This window comes from Felis catus, chromosome B3 (assembly GCF_018350175.1).
Source record: "Felis catus isolate Fca126 chromosome B3, F.catus_Fca126_mat1.0, whole genome shotgun sequence".
In the NCBI taxonomy this organism is placed as follows: domain Eukaryota; kingdom Metazoa; phylum Chordata; class Mammalia; order Carnivora; family Felidae; genus Felis; species Felis catus.
In genome coordinates, this window is record NC_058373.1 from 34448076 (window position 1) to 34468406 (window position 20331).

General features: G+C 46.2%; 1 protein-coding gene across 6 annotated transcripts in view; it reads right to left on the bottom strand.

Moving 5' to 3' along the window:
* The window catches only part of THSD4 (thrombospondin type 1 domain containing 4), a 576883-nt gene that overhangs the window by 448957 nt on the left and 107595 nt on the right, over positions 1–20331 (bottom strand). For all 6 annotated transcript variants that reach the window (XM_023255096.2, XM_045059086.1, XM_045059083.1 and 3 more), the window contains one exon: positions 12766–13213. In XM_023255096.2, coding sequence (XP_023110864.2) covers positions 12766–13213 — 448 coding nt within the window. The remainder of the gene's footprint in view (positions 1–12765; positions 13214–20331) is intronic.

Here is a 20331-nt window from a genome sequence, read left to right on the forward strand (position 1 = left end):
ATCTTATTCCATGTTAGTTAATGCCCAATCACATTGTTAGAGCAGGGACAATCAAATCCAACCCTTTAATTCTGATGAGGACACTGAGGCCAGGAGAAGTGGCGTAGCTCCCCAGAGGTCGTAGTGACATAGGGACACAGCCCAGAGCACTGACCGCCCACTCTGGCCATAATCAGAAACTAGAGATTCTCAGGGTGCCTGGGTGGCTCAGTCGGTTAAGCGTCCGACTTTGGCTCGGGTCATGATCTCACAGTCCGTGAGTTCGAGCCCCACGTCAGGCTCTGTGCTGACAGCTCGGAGCCTGCAGCCTGCTTCAGATCCTGTGTCTCCCTCTGTCTCTCTGCCCCTTCTCCCGTTGTGCTCTCTCTCTCTCTCTCTCAAAAATAAATAAACATTAAAAAAGAAAGAAAGAAACTAGAGATTAGCTACTGGGTTGCATCTTTTCATAATGGAAACAGACCAGAACAAGTGGCCTCAATGTCCCATTCCTCAAATAACCACACCTATGTAAAGCCAGGCTGTTCTGCAATGAGGCTTCAGCCAGAAGCCTCCCTCCCTCAACCTGGTGGCAGTTGCCAGAATTAGAAGCTACAGACCACAAACTCTTAGCCAGTCTGCTTAACCTCTTTCTCTTCCGTCAGCAAAATATGCTAATAGGCTACACCAGGAACCAATGCATCTGTGGAATCATTCTGAATCGCTCAATACTTGATGGTCTAAATGTGTGTTTCATGACATGCAAAGCAGTCCACAACCCATTAAGTGAAAAAAAGTGCTAAGTGATTGTGTGTGTGTCTGTGTCAGTGTGTGCAGAAAAAGATTAAAAGCATTATCTCTAGAAGGTGGGTTATAGATTTTTTTCTTTTCACAAAGAAAACTTTTGGCTTATTGCACTAATTTTTCTGCAATATATATGTAACGTTTATGTAATAAAAATGTATAATTACTGAATCCTTCCAAACACTTGGCCCTTTGCCAGCTTTGCACGTGCTTATAGTTGATAATCTTATGGTAGATTTTAATGTCCCACTAAAGCTCTCACTATGTCCATTTGCATCTACCAAGCCAATAGTCACCGGAGATAGATCATTCAGGGCGCCCTGTCCCAGGTCACCAACAAGTTCCTTATATCTGAGCATGGCTCGGTTACTTCCTGGGGCAAAGGGGCTTCATGTGGCATCCGACCCACAGTGGGGGGGGGGGGGGTGGGGAGGGGAGTCAGGTGCTGCAGCAGCAAATCCACTTCCAGTTGCCCAAAGGCAGCTGAGCCCAGCAAACTGCCTATGGTATCCAGCATGTGGCTAGCATGGGAAGATACAGCAGGAGATGACCAGGTGCCCTGCCATGGCTCTGGATGTCCCTAGCAGGGACTCACATGATGCTAGGGGACCTGCCAATTAGAGGGTAGGAGAGGGACCAAGTCAGAGAAATGCAAGGCTCACAGGGTCCAGCTGTGGATGTGAGTTACTGAGATGAAATTATAGTAAAGACGATCAAAACAGAAGTCTGGGGTCACAGTGATGTTAAGAATAGCTAACCTTGGGGCACCTGGGTGGCTCAGTCGGTTGAATGTCTGGCCCTTTTGATTTCAGCTCTGGTCATGATCTCTCAGTTCATAGGTTCGAGCCCCACATCGGGCCCTGTGCTGACAGTGTGGAGCCTGCTTGGGACTCTCTCTCCCTCTCTCTCAAAATAAATAAATAAATAAATAAAACATTAAAAAAAAAAAAAGAATAGCTAACTTTTACTGAGCACTTATTAAATGTAAGCACTCCACCGCATGGTTTATGTATATTAGCTCATTTAGTCCTCACAACTATTATACCCATTTTATAGATGAGAAAGTCAAGGCAGCAAAAGGTTAAGTGAGCTGTCCAAAGCCATAGGGCTGATAAGTGGTGAATTCAGTATCTGAATAACACTTTGGATCCAGAACCCATGCCATTAACCACCACGCTATGGTGGCCCTCAAGACTGGGTGGGCAGCAAAGTTAATTTGTGATGGGTCCTCAGACAAGAGGGCCTTAACTCCTTGCCTGAGAAGTCCTGGATCCCAAGGTCGGATCCAGCCTCTAAGGCCTGGGGAAGGGGCCTCAGCTGTAAGGATCAGACAGTTGCAGATTGAGGATGAAAACCAAGCAGGGTCAGGGAAATTCTGTTTCACATCTCTTGTGGGTTACATCTGTTGGTACTTGTCATACTTTTATCAGTATATGATCTCCTCTCATTTCAACAGACTCCCTGAAGTTAAAACTTCCCAGTTACAGATCATTTTACATTTGTTACATTTTAAGTGGGTTGCTTCCTGATGCCACAGACTGAGTCACCCTCACCTTATCAGTAATTGTCTCTATTTTACACAGCAAGTTGGCTTTGGGCAGATTTCCCGCAGCCACTAATCCTTTCCATGGGCAGAGATTCTTGTCATCTTCAGGCCGGAAAAGTGGGACAAGGGAAAAGCCGGGTAGATAGAGATCAGGATCACAGGATGGGGCTAGCAAAGACCAGAGCTCTATTGCCATGGAATGCCTCCGGGAGATAACCTCCCTTCAAATGACTTCCCTCCATCCCAAAGGGGGAGAGATGTTTCCACTGGTCTCTTATGGGAAAAGGAAAAAGATGTGCTTTAATATAATAAATCCTTATAAAGCACTTCAGACCCTGTCCAAAGTTCCATCTCGACAACTGCCTAGGGTTGCTATGCGTTACAAAGAGGATTATGGAAACTCAGGCTGTGTTGCTAGTGACCCTGGTTAATCTGAGGTGACTACTGCCTGCACCTAACTTCACCGTTCAAGGGGCCTCTTGGTGACCACATACTCACCTTCTGATAAATACTTTCAGCTCCTCAGTCAACTGAAGGACTGAAGGGCATCATCCCCAATGAAGGTGGCACCAAGGGACATGACCTTGAAGTCTTCCTGGGTGAGACATGCATTTTTTTTTATCCTTTGCATTGCTCTGGATTCAATCAAAAGACCAGTACAAACATACAACATGCGATGTATTTAAATCACCCCAGTGAAGAAATCGAAAGAAAGAAATCTGGAAAGTGTCCCTACACTGCCATGAGAAAGGGACCTTGGGCATGTGACTTGGGCAAAGCACTTTGCTTCTCTAAACCTAAATTACTGCATTTCAATAACAAGCCCTGAACCACTCCCACCCCGCAAGGACTTTTGCAAAGATTAACTTAGTAATACATGAAAATTTCTAGCTCATAATAATGCCCACTCAATGTTAGCTGAACTGGAATCTAAGTAGACATCAAAGATGACTTCAGCAATGAGGCGCCTGGGTGGCTCAGTCCATTAAGTGTCTGAAGTCAGTTCAGGTCATGATCTCACGTTTTGTGGATTCAAGCCTCATGTGGGGCTCTGTGCTGACAGCTCGGAGCCTGAAGCCTGCTTTGGATTCTGTCTCCCTCTCTCTCTGCCCCTGCCCCACTCAGTCTCTGTCTCTCTCTCTCTCTCAAAAATAAACAAACACTAAAAAAAAAAAAAAGACTCCAACAGTTCCAGAAGCTTCAAGCGCCTGACAGGTAGGTGTTCTGAGCAAACACTCCCCTTTCTTTTCCACAGCTGTAAAAAGGGGCTTTGTTTTCCAGCTGTAGAATAATAGAATAATACAACCATGGATCAAAATTTCTTACAAATTATCCAGCACATTTTTCAAATATGTTTCATATCTGCTTTCTCAAGTCACTTGGAACAAATTCAACCTCGCAAAAACTTTTGCCACCTGCTACTACTTCTAGCACTCTCTAGACAGTCAGTAAATTGGTTTGTCCAAAAGAGTCGGGTCAGGGTTTGGATTTAAAACAAAAAAACACAACAAAAAAAAAGCCCCAAAATCCTGAGGTTTTCTTAGTTCGCAAACACCTTTTCTCCCCCATCCAAGTTCATAATGTTCTCCTAGAAAAAGGTGTTTCCCTCTCCTTCAAAGAGCCAACGGATGTTAATGTGACGAAGCCCATTTATTCACCCAAGAAAACCACATATTTTTAAGTACTCTGGATAAACGTTCATACAAATCTAGACTTATCCCAGTAGTACTTATTATTTCTCCCTCCTTAGATGTATATATCTCTATGCCTGTAAGAAGATCTAAAGGAGGGGTGCATGGGTGGCTCAGTCAGTTAAGCATCCGAGTCTTGGTTTCGGCTCAGGCCATGATCTTATGGTTCATGAGTCTGAGCCTCGAATCAGGCTCTGTGCTGATGGCTCAGAGCCCGCTTGGGATTCTCTCTCTCCCCCTCTCTCTCCAACACTCCCCTGCTCGCTCACTCACGCACTGTCTCTCTCAAAATAATTCAGTACGCTTTTATTTCATTTTTATTTTTTAATAAACTTTTAAAAAAGATCAAAACAAGAACATCTTTTTTTTTCTAACTAATCAGAAAGTATATGGCAAAATGTAAACTTTTTTTTTTTTAAACATTTAAAACTTCTACTCCCCCTAGTTGCTACTTTCAGGATCACATTTATAAGAGTGGCTTCCTTCCCCTCTGCTATCTGCTAGAAGAGTGGGTGAAATTCCTTCAAAGGCAAATATTCAATGTGGCCCTAGTACTATGTGTCATTACTGCTGTGACCTCGCAGGATACAGAGAAGAACCCCTCATAATTAGGGATTTCACAGGCCAAGAAGAGAAAACTACATCAGTTAACACATGTAGTTCAGCAAACTGGACATTAAATTTCTAATCTTGCAAAACAAGGAGTTAACTGATCCTCCCTAATGTTGATAAATCAAGAGAACAAAAATTGTGAATATACTACATGTAATTAAAAATATACGGGGCACTTGGGTGGCTCAGTCGGTTAAGCGTCCGACGTCGGCTCAGGTCATGATCTCACTGCTCATGGGTTCCAGCCCCGCACCGGGCTCTGTGCTGACAGCTTGGAGCCTGGAGCCTGCTTTGGATTCTGTGTCTCCCTCTCTCTCTGCTCCTCTCCTGTTCATGTTCTGTCTCTTTCTCTCAAAAATAAATAAATGTTAAAAAAAAATTTTTTTTTTTTTTAAATATAACTGAGGGGCACCTGGGTGGCTCAGTCGGTTGGTTAAGCGTCTGACTCTTGGTTTCGGCTCAGGTCATGTTCTCGCAGTTCGTGAGTTTGAGCCCTGCACTGGGCTCTGTGCTGATAGCACGGAGCCTGCTTGAGGTTCTTTCTCTGCCTCTCTCTGTCCCTCTGCTCTCTGTCTCTCAAAATAAATTAATTTGAAAAAAATTTAAAAAATATATATATATATATAATTGAAAATTAAAATGTGGATAGCAGGTATCAGCACAGTGGGAGGGAAAGAGGGTCATTTCTCCTTCTTTTGGAGTGAGGAGTTGATGAAGGAAATTTGAAGTTGATGTATCAACAAGCAGAGGTATCAGTATACTATTAGACTTATGAAGAGAATGACCCCAGGAACTAAAAATTCAAAATGACTGACTGCGGGGTACCTGGGTGGCTCAGGTGGCTAAGCATCTAATTCCATCTCAGCTCAGGTCTTGATCTCAGGGTTGTGAGTTCAAGGCCCACATTGGGCAAAGACTTTACTTAAAAAGAAAAAGATAAAATACCTAAAAAAACAAAAGCAAAACAGAACAAAACAAAACACCTCATTTCATGTTTTAAAGAAAAACCTGAGGGGTGCCTGGGTGGCTTGGTCAGTTAAGCATCCGACTCTTGATCTCAGCTCAGGTCTTGATCTTAGGGTTGTGAGTTCAAGCCTCGTGTTGGGCTCTGCATGGTATGTGGTGGGGGGCAGTGCGGGGGAGGAGGGTCAGGGGGGGTGCGGGAGGAATATAATTGATTACGATTACATCTAGGGAGAGGGACTAGGTTATAGCGCTCTCTGCCACTGTGCTATTTCTTAGTATCTGCACTACTTTCTATAATTATTAAAGTGACAATTGTGAACAACTCAATATATATGTGTGACTCATATCTTTCAAATATATTTACATGAAACATATACTTAAATATTTATATTAAATATTTACATATTTAACAAATATATTTAATATTCACATATTTCATATACATGTATGAAAGGCCACTGATGGATCAAGAAAAGGTCAGTAAGAGGACTTTTTTTTTAATATTTATTTATTTTTGAGAGAGAGTGCAAGCAGGGGAGGGGCAGAGAGAGAGGGAGACACAGAATCTGAAGCAGGCTCCAGGCTCTGAGCTGTCAGCACAGAGCCCGATGCGGGGCTCGAACTCATGAACGGTTAGATCATGACCTGAGCCGAAGTTGGACGCTCAACCGACTGAGACACCCAGGCGCCTCAGTAAGAGGTCTTTCTATGGGAAATTCCAAGTGGTCGGAGAAGGTGGAAGGGAGAATGATGTAGAAAGCACTGACACCAGCATATATCCCCCAGATAAGGAGGCTGGTGACAAACTCATAAGAGAAACTTACGTTGAGCCCCCACTTAGATGGAACTGGCCCCACAGTTCCTGGCAAGTTTTACACCTCACAGAATTGTTCTAAATCCTTGACCTGGCCCATTTGCTAAGTTCCTCCTTACAAGTGCAGTCAGGAGGTTGTTTTTCCACTCCTCTTTCCTTCAATAGGAGACTAGAAATGGGCAGAATTAGAATTGGCCTAAAGACATTCTAAAAGCTTAGCTATATTTGAGATTTGTCCAACATCTTCCCTTTGTTTTCACTCACTTCGAGACAGAAACAACTCCACATGGAGAAATCCATTGTCTGAAGTCAGTCCCACTCTAGGGAAATTTACTGGGGAGTCACGGATACCAGAACTCATCACATCCGTGTTTGCTAAAAGCTGCTTTTAGCCCCAGGGGTTTTTCCCCATAACGTTAAGTGCACTCTGTCTAAAGTCAGGATCACGTCTCCTTTGGCAGCGAAGCACTTTGAAATCATAACCCCGAAACTGCCCCTGCACCAGCTGACTCACTACAGCCTCCCTTCACCAGAAGGAGCAGGAGTGTCATTGTTCCCTGGGGAGAAAGCGCTGAATTCAGAGCCCTGAAGAGAAGGTGGGGAGAGAGACATCAGGCCTCCCAGACAAAGGGCATAGGTGTCTTGGTTGTTAATGTATCAGCAAATAATAATACAACCCCCCAAAACAGCTAGTAGGAAGGATTTTAACTGCATCCCTCAGGCACCAGAGGGGCTGCCCCTTGGTTCCCTCCTTCCCCTGTTTTACTCTTACCAAGACTCCAGGTCATTTGCTTCCAAGCCTTGGCCTTCGAAGAACTTCCACGAAGAAGAAACCTATTTACTCGATTCCTTGAGCACTCATTATTTTTAGCCATAGCTGAGAAAGCGCAGGGCTGTGGATAAATCAGACCTCCCCGTGTTGCCCCTTCACTCCTCAGGAGAAACTCGCAGGGGAAGCCACCGCTCACAGGAAAAGCTTCTGGCTCCACCAAGAGGTCTCCCGAGACCCCCTTCTGGCTCCTGAGCCCCTGTGGGAACCCCTGTCACTCCCTCCTCCCAGAAAATCCTCCCCTCACCTGGATGGCCTACATTCCTCCAGAAGGCCAGGCCAGGCTCATTTCCACTGTCCAGGGATTTCAGAGTGTCGACCCAGCATGTGCAGTGGTGTTTATGCTCTATACTTGTCATTACCTATTTAGGAGCCTCTCTCTCCCACTGGACTCTTAGCCACTTAGAGCCAGAGCTTACTTTAATCCCAGTGTCCCTGACCCACAGCCGAACACCTGATCCCACTGTCGATATCAATGCTGTGTTTCTGGATGCCAACAAGAACCTACGATAGTGAGTGATCTGGTGTGTCGTACCAGTAGATGTCTAAAATTGACATCTCTAGCCTGCTCTAAAAGACCGTAAGATTCTCCGGGCGCCTGGGTGGCTTAGTCAGTTGAGCATCCAACTGTTCATTTCAGCTCAGGTCATGATCTCAGGGTTGTGGGATCGAGCCCCGTGTTGGGCTCTGAGCTGAGCATGGAGCCTGCTTAAGATTCTCTCTCTCTCGGGGCGCCTGGGTGGCTCAGTCGGTTAAGCGGCCGACTTCAGCTCAGGTCATGATCTCGCGGTCTGTGAGTTCAAGCCCTGCGTCGGGCTCTGTGCTGACAGCTCAGCCTGTTTCAGATTCTGTGTCTCCCTCTCTCTGACCCTCCCCCATTCATGCTCTGTCTCTCTCTGTCTCAAAAATAAATAAACGTTAAAAAAAAATTTAAAAAAAAAAAGATTCTCTCTCTCTTCTCTCTCTCTCTCTCCCCCCCCCCCGTCGTGTGTTCTCTCTCTCTAAAAAAATAATACAATTAACAAATTAAAAAATAAAAAATAAAAGACCATAAAATTCTATATCTACACTGGGGCTTGCAACTTCCTCGTATACAATGTAAACAAGAAAAGAAAGAAAAAAAACTCTTCCTTTTCTTTAAAGCCTACATTCCAAGATCCTTAGTACTGCATTTACTATTGATTTTACATTATTTCATAGAGGAAATCTTACTAAGAGTCAAACAGTCCTAGAGACACACTAGAATGCTTATATTCCCAGATGACATCCCAAGGTAAGGCTTCACATTAAACACATTCGAGGGTGTAAAGCATTCACTGGCAGGAACTTAATCTATAGCCCTACTTTCTCATTACTTCACACCCGACCCTAGGGTGATTATACCGAATCTACATCACAGTTGCCCTGTTGGGGCCCTCAGCAATTGTGTTTTATTGTTGGGGAAGGGAAAGAACTCTGAACCCTAGCTAATCCAGAGGACAAAAGGGGAGTCTGAGCAAGTCTGACCATTTCATCCAGTTTCATGACTAAGCACTTGTAAACTGACATGGGGAGACTGTGCTCCACTCCCAGACTCCAGAGAGGCACACAAGTGCGTTCACTCATCCAGGTCAGAACACTTTATTTCCTAACAACGTGTCAGCTCCCTATGTACATGATCAACACTATGGAGTTGGTGTTATTATCACCCCGACTTCATAGATGGTCCCAGGGAGTTAAGCGCCCTTGCCCAAGGAAACTGAGGCTGACGTCTAGCACGGCTGGCTCCTGAGCCCGCTATCCTAGACCGCCCTGCAGCCTAACATCCAATTGAACCAGTGGATTAGAATTGCTTTCTCCCTCTGCACTGTGTTTTAAAAGTTTTTCAAGCATCTATCTCGTGTAAGAAAGTCAAGCAACACCCATGTGAAATCTCTGTATTTCGAGACGTCAAAGAACAAATTGCCCATTATTTGTTGATTATTCAGGGGCGCCTAGGTGGCTCAGTCAGTTGAGCATCCGACTTCGGCTCAGGTCATGATCTCACTGCTCATGGGTTCCAGCCCCGCGTCAGGCTCTGTGCTGACAGTGTGGAGCCTGGAGCCTGCTTCAGATTCTGTGTCTCCCTCGCTCTCTGCCCCTCCCCAGCTCACATGCATGTGTGCTCTTTCTCTCCCTCTCTCTCAAAAACAAATAAAGATTAAAAAAAAAAAAAAGATTGATTATTTGAAGCGGATAGGAGGATGTGAGAGGGAAAGGAAGGAGGGTCTCTACAACCTGGCAAAGCATCATGGCACCTGAGATTCTGGCATAATCCTGCTTCCCTGTCTCTGTCCAAGCTGTTTCTTTTGCCCCAGACTGCCCTTTTCTCTTTTTTGGCCATCCTTAGAAGCCTAGCTCAGTTTTTTCCTCCTCAGTGGAGTCTTCCCCAACCCAGTGGCCTCCTCCTTTGTGCTCCCAAAGTTCTTCCCCCTCATGAAGTGCTCCAGCACCAAGTGTAATGATTTATACACTGCTGCACTGGGCTTCTTCACCACTGGACCATAAGGCTGTTGAGGGCGGATGGGATGGTGATCAGTGATGAGACACTGTTCTGGAATCTGGAAGCCTGCAAAACCATTTCCCCTAATTCACACCTCCCCTTAGATGCATTACTATATACCTCACAACTGAGACCTCCACTGTGAGGGTAGTCTTAGAAAGTAGGATATTCCATTGAGAACCTGGGTGGGATATACTGGGCACTTAGTTTATGGGATGATGTTCTGAAATCAGGGGATGTTTCCAACCCACCCTGGCCTACTTTCCCTTCTCCTTCTTCTCCCAGGTACGAACTGGGAGAGATCTCTAAATGCACATATTCCTTTTTAAATCTTTGAAGGACACAAAATAACCTGTATTCCCTATTAGACTCGTATGATTTTTCACAATACTGCCCTTTACCTCTTTCCTCTTTGAGTAGGAAGATGTGCACAATTTGTAGATTCATGCTATCTCTTCATGTTGCCCATTGGGGCAGATATGTAAATATCCATGTGAGGTTACCCATGCGAAGGTGCCAGAGCACTGGGGTCCCACATGGGAAGTGTGCAGGTTAAGACTCAACACAGCAGGACTGAGACAGTTCTCTTCAGACAGGCCTGCTTACAAGACTGGTCTGTGGCTGGCATCTGGGAGCTTGGATTTCAGAAGGGATTCCATCACCCGCTAAGTGATAAGAGAGACTCACTATGCCTAAGCTATTTGGACAAGCGATATAGTTTATGCTGAACGCCAGCTTTCCTGATGGGAGCCTGGAATTTTGATATGTGGCAGGCAGAGGGTGCCTATGTGACTAGCCCCCAATAAAAACCTTGGGCACAGAGTCTCTAATGAGCTTCCCTGGTAGACAATAGTTCACGTGTGTTGTCACAACTCACTCCTGGGGGAATTAAGCACATCCTGTGTGACTCCACTGGGAGTGGACTAATGGAAGCCTGTGCCTGGTTTCCTCTAAACTTTGCCCCGTGTGCCTTTCTCTTTGCTGATTTTGCTCCGTATCCTTTTGTTGTAAAAAATCATAACTGTGAATCCTCCCAGCAAATCATCAAACCTAGTAAAGGTCTTAGGGGCTCCTAACACAGAGAGTTTTAAGGTGTTCATGATGTTTGGGGGATGATCCAAGTACCAAGAAGCCATGGGCTTATAAAAAGAAGATAGGCTCTCTCTCTCTCTCAAAAATAAATAAATATTTTTAAAAAATTAAAAACAAACACACAAACGGGGCACCTGAGTGGCTCAGTCGGTTAAGTATCCAACTTTGGTTTAGGTCATGATCTCGCAGTTTGTGGGTTTTAAGCCCCACATGGGGCTCTGTGCTGACAGCTCAGAGCCTGGAGCCTGCTTCGGATTCTGTGTCTCCCTCTCTCTCTGCCCCTCCCCTGCTCGCATTCTGTCTCTCTCTCCCTCTCTCAAAAATAAAGATTTAAAAAATTAAAAAAAAAAGAAGATAGGCAATAATGGGACCTCTAAGGAATGACATCACTCAATAAGGTAAGTGGGATGGGTCTCAGGATAATGGGGTGCACTGGGGAGGACACTGTGGGACATGCTACAGCCAAGAGAAGGGAACTAAAGCTGTATGATCCTCTGTCGACATTCACCTCTCTGTCCTGGGTTTGAGATGTTACTTTGCCAACTGCCAAAATTGTGGCCCACGTCATAAATTCACCAGAATTGTCTAGGATTCCTCGCAGTTCAATGTCCTTAGTAGTGGAGTCATGCCAGCCCCCAGAGAGGACACAACGTCTACATGGAGAGAGGCAGCCCTGCCGCCGGCAGGAAAGGTCTAGCAAGACCATGCGTGCTTGAAAAGTGTAGGCGAGGTGACAGAAATACGTGCCAAATGCCCTCTCTCTGCTTCCGTCTCTTTCTGGTTTATGTGGTCTTCAAATTTAAGAAATATACAAGTCAATGGGACGTGTTCTACTTTAGAAATGAATTCATTTCACTTTAAAAGGAAAGCAAAGATATTCAAGAACAGGGGCCACGTCCGATCACGGACACAAATATTTCTGTTCGATTTATAAAGCCCTTTCTCAATATCACCTCATTTGATCCTCCTAACTCTGTGAGATAGATAATACGACCTTCCTTTCATCTTCCATGGCACCCGGGCTGTTATAAGACAAGCAACGATGCTTAATTAAGACTTAATGGTTGACTGATTAGTAATGGCTTTAGAAAAACGACTGCTTTACAAAAATTAATAATTCCTGAAGTCTGTCAGTGGAAGAAAAGCTAGAAAGCAATCCAGGCATTCAGAGGAATTATTAAAATCACAAATTAAGTCATTTCTATGGACTCTATAGCAGGAAATATATTTTTAATGAGAGAATTGAAGCTAATATATAACAGCTGTCCTGTTACCCAGTAACAGAATATTAAGGTAGATTAAATTATTAATGAAAAATATAGCAGCTTGGAAATTTAACCTTTAAACGTTCTCTTATCCCTTTCTCTTTTGTATACAGTCTTTAAACTGGTATTTTCTTTAAAAACCACATTTAGTCTTGTCGGGGAGTTTCCATTTAGAAGTTGCTTTGCCACAGATCAGCTATGCAATCTTTAGCAAGTTATTCACGATCAGACTTTCTCCGCATACAATATCCAGAGTGCTCACACCAGGGACGGCAGGAGGCTTCCTGGATTGGTACCGATGTGAGGCAAAGCTCCCCGGACGCCCGACTCTTCAGCACCACCACCGTTGGCCCTGAGTTAGCCACCCGTTTATAGAATCTGGAGGTTGTTTGACATGTTTGACACTGTAGCAACAGTGATTGTCAGTGAGCAATTTAAGAAGTTACTCCTAAGTTACTACAGTGACAACCTGGTGAGAACGAGAAGTATCCACGGAGAATGCACGGAGAGAAAAAGGGAGAGAAGATAAAGGGGGGCATTAACATGGCCTAAAAGACCCTGCCTGTGCTGTCTTCCGTGTTTTCGCTGGCCAAGCAGAAGGGGGACCAGCAGCTGTCCCCTGGCCCGGTGTGAGGCAGTGCGTACTCACGTTAGTGTTGCACAGCTTGTACTGCCGATAGGCCCCGATGCAGGAAATGGCTGTGGACCGGGCAGGCTGTGAGAAGCTCTGAGCTGCCCCGTGGGCCCCCATGCCGCGGCCGCTGCTTATTTCCGGGCCATGGAAGAGACTCGAAGCTGCCGGAAAGCCTCCGTCGTGGGTCAAAGGCATCTGGTAGAGGGAGGCCTCGGAGGTCTGCAGTCCAGAGCGAGGGCCACTGTCACTCTGGTACAGAGGCCCGTGCTGGGGAGCCCGGTGGGCTGATGGGCCGTAGCCGTGGCTAGGACCAGATGCCCCCTGGGACCTGGAATGCCGGGACGAGGGCCTCTGCCTCCGAAGCCTCTGCGGCGAGTGTTCAGAGTCCGTCTGCAGTGGTAAGATGTACGGGGCCTTGCCATAGCCGTACTTGCCAGGGCCGATGGGACCGCGGGTCCTGCTCCTAAAGAACGACACACAAGAGGAGAGGAACAGAGTCACAGGAAGTTTCATGTTAACCCAGATGCTGTGGTCCATGATAGAGGGGACCAGGTAGGGATGGAGCCTATGGTGGGAGAGGGAGGGCATTTGGGAAGAAGGGAGCGTCACAGAAGCTGGCTCTCTCTGTAGACAGGCTCTTACAGAGGCTGGAAAGTACAACAAAGGTGGGCAATGTGAGTGGCTAAAAATGAGGTTGGAACGGTAAGCTGTGGCCAGTGTGTGACTTACAGCAGGGATTTTGGGTGTGTTGGTAGGCTGTAGGGAGCCACTGAGGGATTTTTGAGAAGTATAAGGGTATAATTATAATTTCGGCCACAGCAACTTCCTGTTCGTTTGTTTTCTCTGAAAATAATCTGTGGATTTTTTTCTCACTCAACTGTGCCTGATGTTTCAGCCCGGTTTCCATTACCATTCATGCCCAAATAGCTTTTCCAGGTAAGTGGAGCTTAGCTAAGCAACCACACTCCAGTGCAGTCCTGAGGCCTGACTTGCACTGGGTCAAACTTAATCCCTGAAGAAATTAAAAGAGGTTGAATAACTGGCTACTCCATCACTCTGGAGGCAACCCACGCTGCACGGTGGGTAAACGGTCATCTCCACGTTGGTATAATCTTTAGATGGTCAAGACCGGTTGCCTTGTGAGACCTGAGAAAAATCATGTAAACAGTTTTGTGCTGCTAAGTGTTTAATATCTGGCTTCCCGGGGGAGGAAAAGCCCTTATTTGTGCCATCTGTCTACATCTAGGGTGTAAGTACTTCCACCGTGGCCGATTTCAAGCTGCCATTATGAAGACCCAGTCAGCTCTCGTGAACGGGATAAAGTAGCTCCTGCATATCACACTGCATGTAAATTTATTGTGCACCTATGGTTTACAAAATACAGAGCCAGGAACAGTCAAGAATACAGAAGTGAATCCCAAGCCCCCAACCTCACAACGGCAAACAACCAGGACATAATGCAAGGTGAGGTAAAGGCCCCAGGAGCACCAACACAGGATGATTTGGGGATTCTGAGGCCAGGAGAAGTGCTCCCGTCTGCAGGGATGTGAGAAGGGTTTCGCTGTCACTGGTCTGAGCTCGGGAGCAAGGTTCCAATATGCTATTGAAGGACTTGAAGAAATCATCCAACTCTTACTTACTTCTAAAATGTCTGAGCTGGATCTAATAACCACGAAGGTCATTCCAGCTCGCAAATTATATGCTTCCATAATAATTAATTCTACATTTCTGTAAAATTGGAAATGTGCCCAAGGGTTTCTGCAGGATGGCCCCATTAAAATAAGCACATTAAAATAGCAATCAAAGTGAAACATTAATTTCTGTCCTCATGAGGAAATTCTTTCTTCACTCTATGTAACCACTGAATATAAAATTTAACAGACCACAACTAATTATTAACATCTTTATCACTAATCGCACCTTCATTCTTGGCTGATATGGTTTTGAATTAAACTGTACTACAGTGTTTATTTTGCCTTTCGGCATTTCTCGATTAGTCTTGGCAACACTTGGGACTCTGTTAATGATTGGGGGGGGGGGGCTGGATTCCAGTGTGCTGCTTTGAGAGACGCAATTAAGAAGTTAGTCTTAAAAATATACAGCTTGGATGTAATGTGCCATTTTCTTTTTTGCGGCAGGCCAGGTAAAATGAATGACATCATGTAAAGGTGAGGGAAAGAATTTCTGTACGTGTGTGCATCTTTTCTTTTTAAGATCAGAAAGCCTACCAACAATTCCAGCCTCAAAGCCAGCGTTGGGTGGAGACCCCAGCTGAGGGTAATAGAGAAATGAGGACACGTGGAGCAGTCCTTCTCAAACGTGGAGGTGCACGGGAATCAGCGAGGGACCTTGTTGGAGGCAGATTCTGATTCAGCGGGTCTGGGGCCAGGCCTGAGACTCTGCATTTCCAATGAGCTCCCAGGGGCTGCTGGTCCAGAGACCCATAGCTTTGAGGCATTGAAATTCCAAACAAAAGGGTGAGAACGTGACCACAAAAGTGATCATTTTTGATGGAGGATGACGGCTATAAATTTTCTTTAAAAACCTCTGCTTTGGGGATATAGCCAAAGTCTGCTGGCCTGGGCCAGGTTCCCCGCTAGGGACCGACTTGATCCTGACCTTGGGGAACAGAGGCTGCAGAGGGAGAAAATGATGACTTGAGTGAACGTCTTTCCAAAGGCCGCCTATCACCCCGAGGAGGTAAGGCACACAAGTGCCAGTGGACATTTTTGTATTCACATCACCTTACGGGAGCCTCAGTCTAAACCACAGAGCCATCCCAAACCCACACAAACAGCAGCACCACTGGAAAGATGATGTTTCAAAAAAAAAAGATGACCAGCAAACTCTGATACATGGGCTAAAGAGAATGAACAGCCAGTCAGGGTGTGATTATGAGAGATGTGATTTCTGAATACTTGACTCGGGACCCTGGAATCAGGGGCAGACTCACCCCCACTGGGCTACGAGAGCATGTGTTTTCCTTCCAGCGGCCAGAGCTAATCATCCTGATGGTTCGGGATGGCCTCTTCCCCACCAGGACAGAGTCCATCTGGCCACTGGCAGGGTGGCCTGCAAAAACTAGGCAGATTTATGCCGAGTTGGGATAATAAGCACAGATGTGGCCAAGGGAAACCGTGTGGTCAGTTAGCTCTTCCGGGAGAATATGTGGTAGGTACCTGGGAGGCTGAGGTCAGTTAGTTCTGTTTGGTCTTCCCATAACCCATCCATGGGATTTTTCTTTGGATTCCTCACTCGTCAAAGCTCTGGCTAATTTTGGAAACTCACGTTTGAGAAAGAGACGGAAAAGGCCCAGCTTGGACATCGAAGGCCTAGGTGGTTAATGCCTTGAACTCTGAAGCCAGGTTTCCTGAATTGGAACCCCAGCTCTGCCATGTAATAACTAATGCAACTTTGGGGAAGCTACTCAATCTTTTGATGCTTCAGTCTCTTCAAACAGGGCCGGAACTAGAATGAGGCCAGGGAGGCACAGGATGAAACCTTTAAGGGTCGTCCAGGTGCTGGTGGAATATGACAGTGATATCTCCTTAAATGTTGGGCCCAAGGGCCCCACTCTAGGCCCAGTCCTGCCCTGTATGCATTTGTAAACAAAGATGATAACAATACCTTCCCTACAGGTTGCTATAAAGAATAAACAGCAAGAGCAGGGGCGCCTGGGTGGCGCAGTCGGTTAAGCGTCCGACTTCAGCCAGGTCACGATCTCGCGGTCCGGGAGTTCGAGCCCCGCGTCAGGCTCTGGGCTGATGGCTCGGAGCCTGGAGCCTGTTTCCGATTCTGTGTCTCCCTCTCTCTCTGCCCCTCCCCCGTTCATGCTCTGTCTCTCTTTGTCCGAAAAATAAATAAATGTTTAAAAAAAAAAAAAAAAAAAGAATAAACAGCAAGAGCAAAAGACTTAAATAATGCTTAGCACAGAACATACATCATGTAAGTATTTGCTTTTTTAAAAAAAGTTCTAGCTTGACCATTTACTAGCTCTAAGAACCTTGGCACACAATGTACCCTCCGTTTTCTTACCTATAAAATACACCTACTAGGAGGGCTATAATAAAAAGGACAAGTAACAACAAATGTTGGAGAGGATGTACAGAAACTGAAACCCTCACACATTCTCGAAGGGACTGTAAAATGGTGCACTTTGGAAAGCTATCTAGAAGTTCCCAAAAAGTTAAATGCAGTGTTACCATATCACCCAGCAATTCTAATCTTGGGTATATGCCCAGGAGAAATGAAAACATATGTCCGCACAAAAACTTGTACATGAATGTACATAACAGCTTTATTCATAACAGTGAGGAGACAGAAACAACCCAAATGTCCATCAAGTGATGAATGGATGAGCGAAACATAGTATATCCAAGGAATGGGCTATTATTCAGCCATAAAAGGGATGAAGCACTGAGATATACTACAACATAGATGAGCCTCGAAAACACTGTAAGTGAAAGAGGCCACATGTAAGAGAGCACATATTCTATGATTCCATTGATATGCAATGCCCGGAAGAGACAAGTCTACAGAAAAAGTAGATGAGCAGTTGCCAGAGGCTTGGGGGAGGGAACAATAGAGAGTGACAGCTAAAGGGTATGGGGTTTCCTTGCGGGGTGACGGAAATGTTCCGTAATTAGACAGTGGTGATGGTTGCACAGCCCTGTGAATATAATAAAAACCATTGAATTACGCACTTTAAATGATGAATTTTATAGTATGTTAATTATAAAAACTTAGACCATGAATAACTCCTGTCTTATCTACTTACAGTAATGTCGTAAAGAGCGAATTGAGGTTACCAATAGGAATGCACGTTTTGAATCTGAAAGCAGGATTTTTAAAATTATTTTTAACGTTTATTCATTTTTTTTAAATTTTTTTTCAACGTTTTTATTTATTTTTTGGGACAGAGAGAGACAGAGCATGAACGGGGGAGGGGCAGAGAGAGAGGGAGACACAGAATCGGAAACAGGCTCCAGGCTCCGAGCCATCAGCCCAGAGCCTGACGCGGGGCTCGAACTCACAGACCGTGAGATCGTGACCTGGCTGAAGTCGGACGCTTAACCGACTGCGCCATCCAGGCGCCCCGCGTTTATTCATTTTTTGAGAGAGAGAGAGAGAGAGAGAGAGAGAGAGAGAGACAGAGCATGAGCAGGGGAGGGGCAGAGAGAGAGGGAGCCTCAGAACCCGAAACAGGCTCCAGACTCTGAGCTGTCAGCACAGAGCCCAATGCAGGGCTCGAACTCATGGATGAGATCATGACCTGAGCTGAAGTCAGACACTTAACCAACTGAGCCACCCAATTGGTTCAGCCACCCCTGAAAGCAGTTTTTATCATTTTGTTTTCTATCATCTCTTTCAACAACTGTGGACAAACCTGTGTGGAGCGGATTCTATGAGCATCTACTGAGCATCATGGGTAATGTTTTCTCTGCTAGTTGGCTTTTCGAGCCCTGACAACATAAGTGAATGCGGAGCCTCCCTCCCACACAGGGCGGCTTAATGACAAGAACTTGACCGTAAGGGCTCTGACACCAGGTTCCAGTCCTGGTTCTTCCAATGACCTACTGTGGGTGTCTGGGGAAACTGTTGTTTCTTGAGATAACGACTGCAAATAATGTTTTCCTTACAACAGGCTGGCTGTCATCCAGGGCCTCATTATGTGTGATGTTGTACAGCTTTGTGACATTAGTCCTGGCCAGTGTGATGATTTGAGCACAGACACCACCCCATATTTCTACTGCCTGGCCAGACCCCTCTCCTGAGTATCAGCCATATATACCCCACTGACCTCCAGACTAGAGTCTGCTTCTCACCTGGGACATGCACACGAATCACCTGGGGATCTTGTCAAAATACTGCTTCTGATTCAAGAGTTCTAGATGGGTCTCTGATTCTGCACTTATAACAAGCTCCCAGGAGATGCCGATGGTGTGGGTCTTGGGATCACGCTCCACCTACTCATTCCCACAAGACATTGCAAACTCAACACATTCGAGCCCAAATTCATCACCTTTCGCCCTATAACACTGTTCTCTTAGTTCTTCCTATAGTCTCCAGCTCAGCAATTCTCAAACCTGGGCAGCATCGGAATCACCAGGAAGTCTTGCTGAAACAGGCAGACCGATCTGCAGAGTCTGGCAGGGGAGATCGGGGGCCGGATCTGAGAATCTGCGTTTCTAGCACGTCCCCAGGCAATGCCGATGCTGGTGGTCTGAGGACCACAAAGTGAAAACCACTGCTCTGTCTCACACCCAAGTACCACACCATCCCCTGAAGCCGGCTGGTGCTTCCAGTCTCCCCACATCTCTGTTTGAAGTCCACACTCCTTGGCTTTGCCACCCAGCCTGCACAATACGGCCTCTGCTACATCTTCCAGGTCATGGCCCTGGCACCCCATGGACCACCCCCACCACGCTCCGGGGAGGTCCCCAGTGGACCAGCCCAGTTGATTCCCCATGCTCCGCTCATGCCACTTCCTCTCTAGGCCGCCGTCCCCACCACCATGTTCTGGACTAACTACCTCTTCCCCCTTCAGGACTCAGCTGAAGCACCACTTCCTGAGTCATGCCTTCCCCGGTTCAAACTCCACCCCATCCCTTCGCTGCATAAAATCGAGGTCCTTCTCTTTTGTCCTTCCACCGGACCCCATGGAAGTGTCACAGCACAATCATCTTTTACAAGGCTGACTTGTTTAGTCTGCCTTAATTTTCCAGGCTGTAGGCTCCCACAGGGCAGGGATACCTCTTATGTGTCTTGTATCTCTAGAACCCGGCACAATGACACGGTAGGTGTTGAGTAACTGTTGAAACACCGAAATAACAAATGCACGAGTGACTCAAACCACTATTGCCAAAGGAAGGAAAATCCCCCTTCCCATTAATGCATGTTTAACTTCTTCTATATGAAATATCATATTTTATTAAAAGACTGTTAAACTATGGTGTCACTGAGGCTACGATCACTTCCCTCTACATAAGAATAAAAGTCTCATCCACCGGGAGAGGTCATTCCTGGTATCAAACACCTGGAGAAGGAAGAGGTTCTCGGAATGTCAAGGGGGACTCAGCAGGGGCTGGGACTCGGCCTTCATGCACAGAAGGAGCAAAGAATTACGGGGTCAAGGGTGTGCCATGCATGTCTGTCAGAGCTGGAGAACCACCCAGGCAAGGCTGTGGGTCAGCTGCTTGTGGCTACAGGATGGCTTCCCACTTTTTTGCTCAGTACAGAGTGGGATGGGCAGAGAGAGAGGAGTCTGCCCTCCAGAAGCCAGGCTGTTTGTATTTCTTATACTCTCCATGTTTATTCCCCTTTTGTTTTGCCTTAGAGCTCAGACAAGTCCCTGTGAGGGGCTCAGCCTCTCTCAGCTGTGCTAACATGAACCACACAGGGGCCGCTGTATCCAGCAGACCAGCCGCCCCTGGGACTGGCCTGTGAGGAACCCCAGGAGTCTGAGGTTGGGCGCCCTGGGGAAGCTGGACCTCCGTGAAGGGAGCACGCAATGAGGCCAACTGCCCCCGCTCCAGAGGAAGGTCTCCTTGCCCTGCTTGATCCTGGAGGCTATGGGTTTCA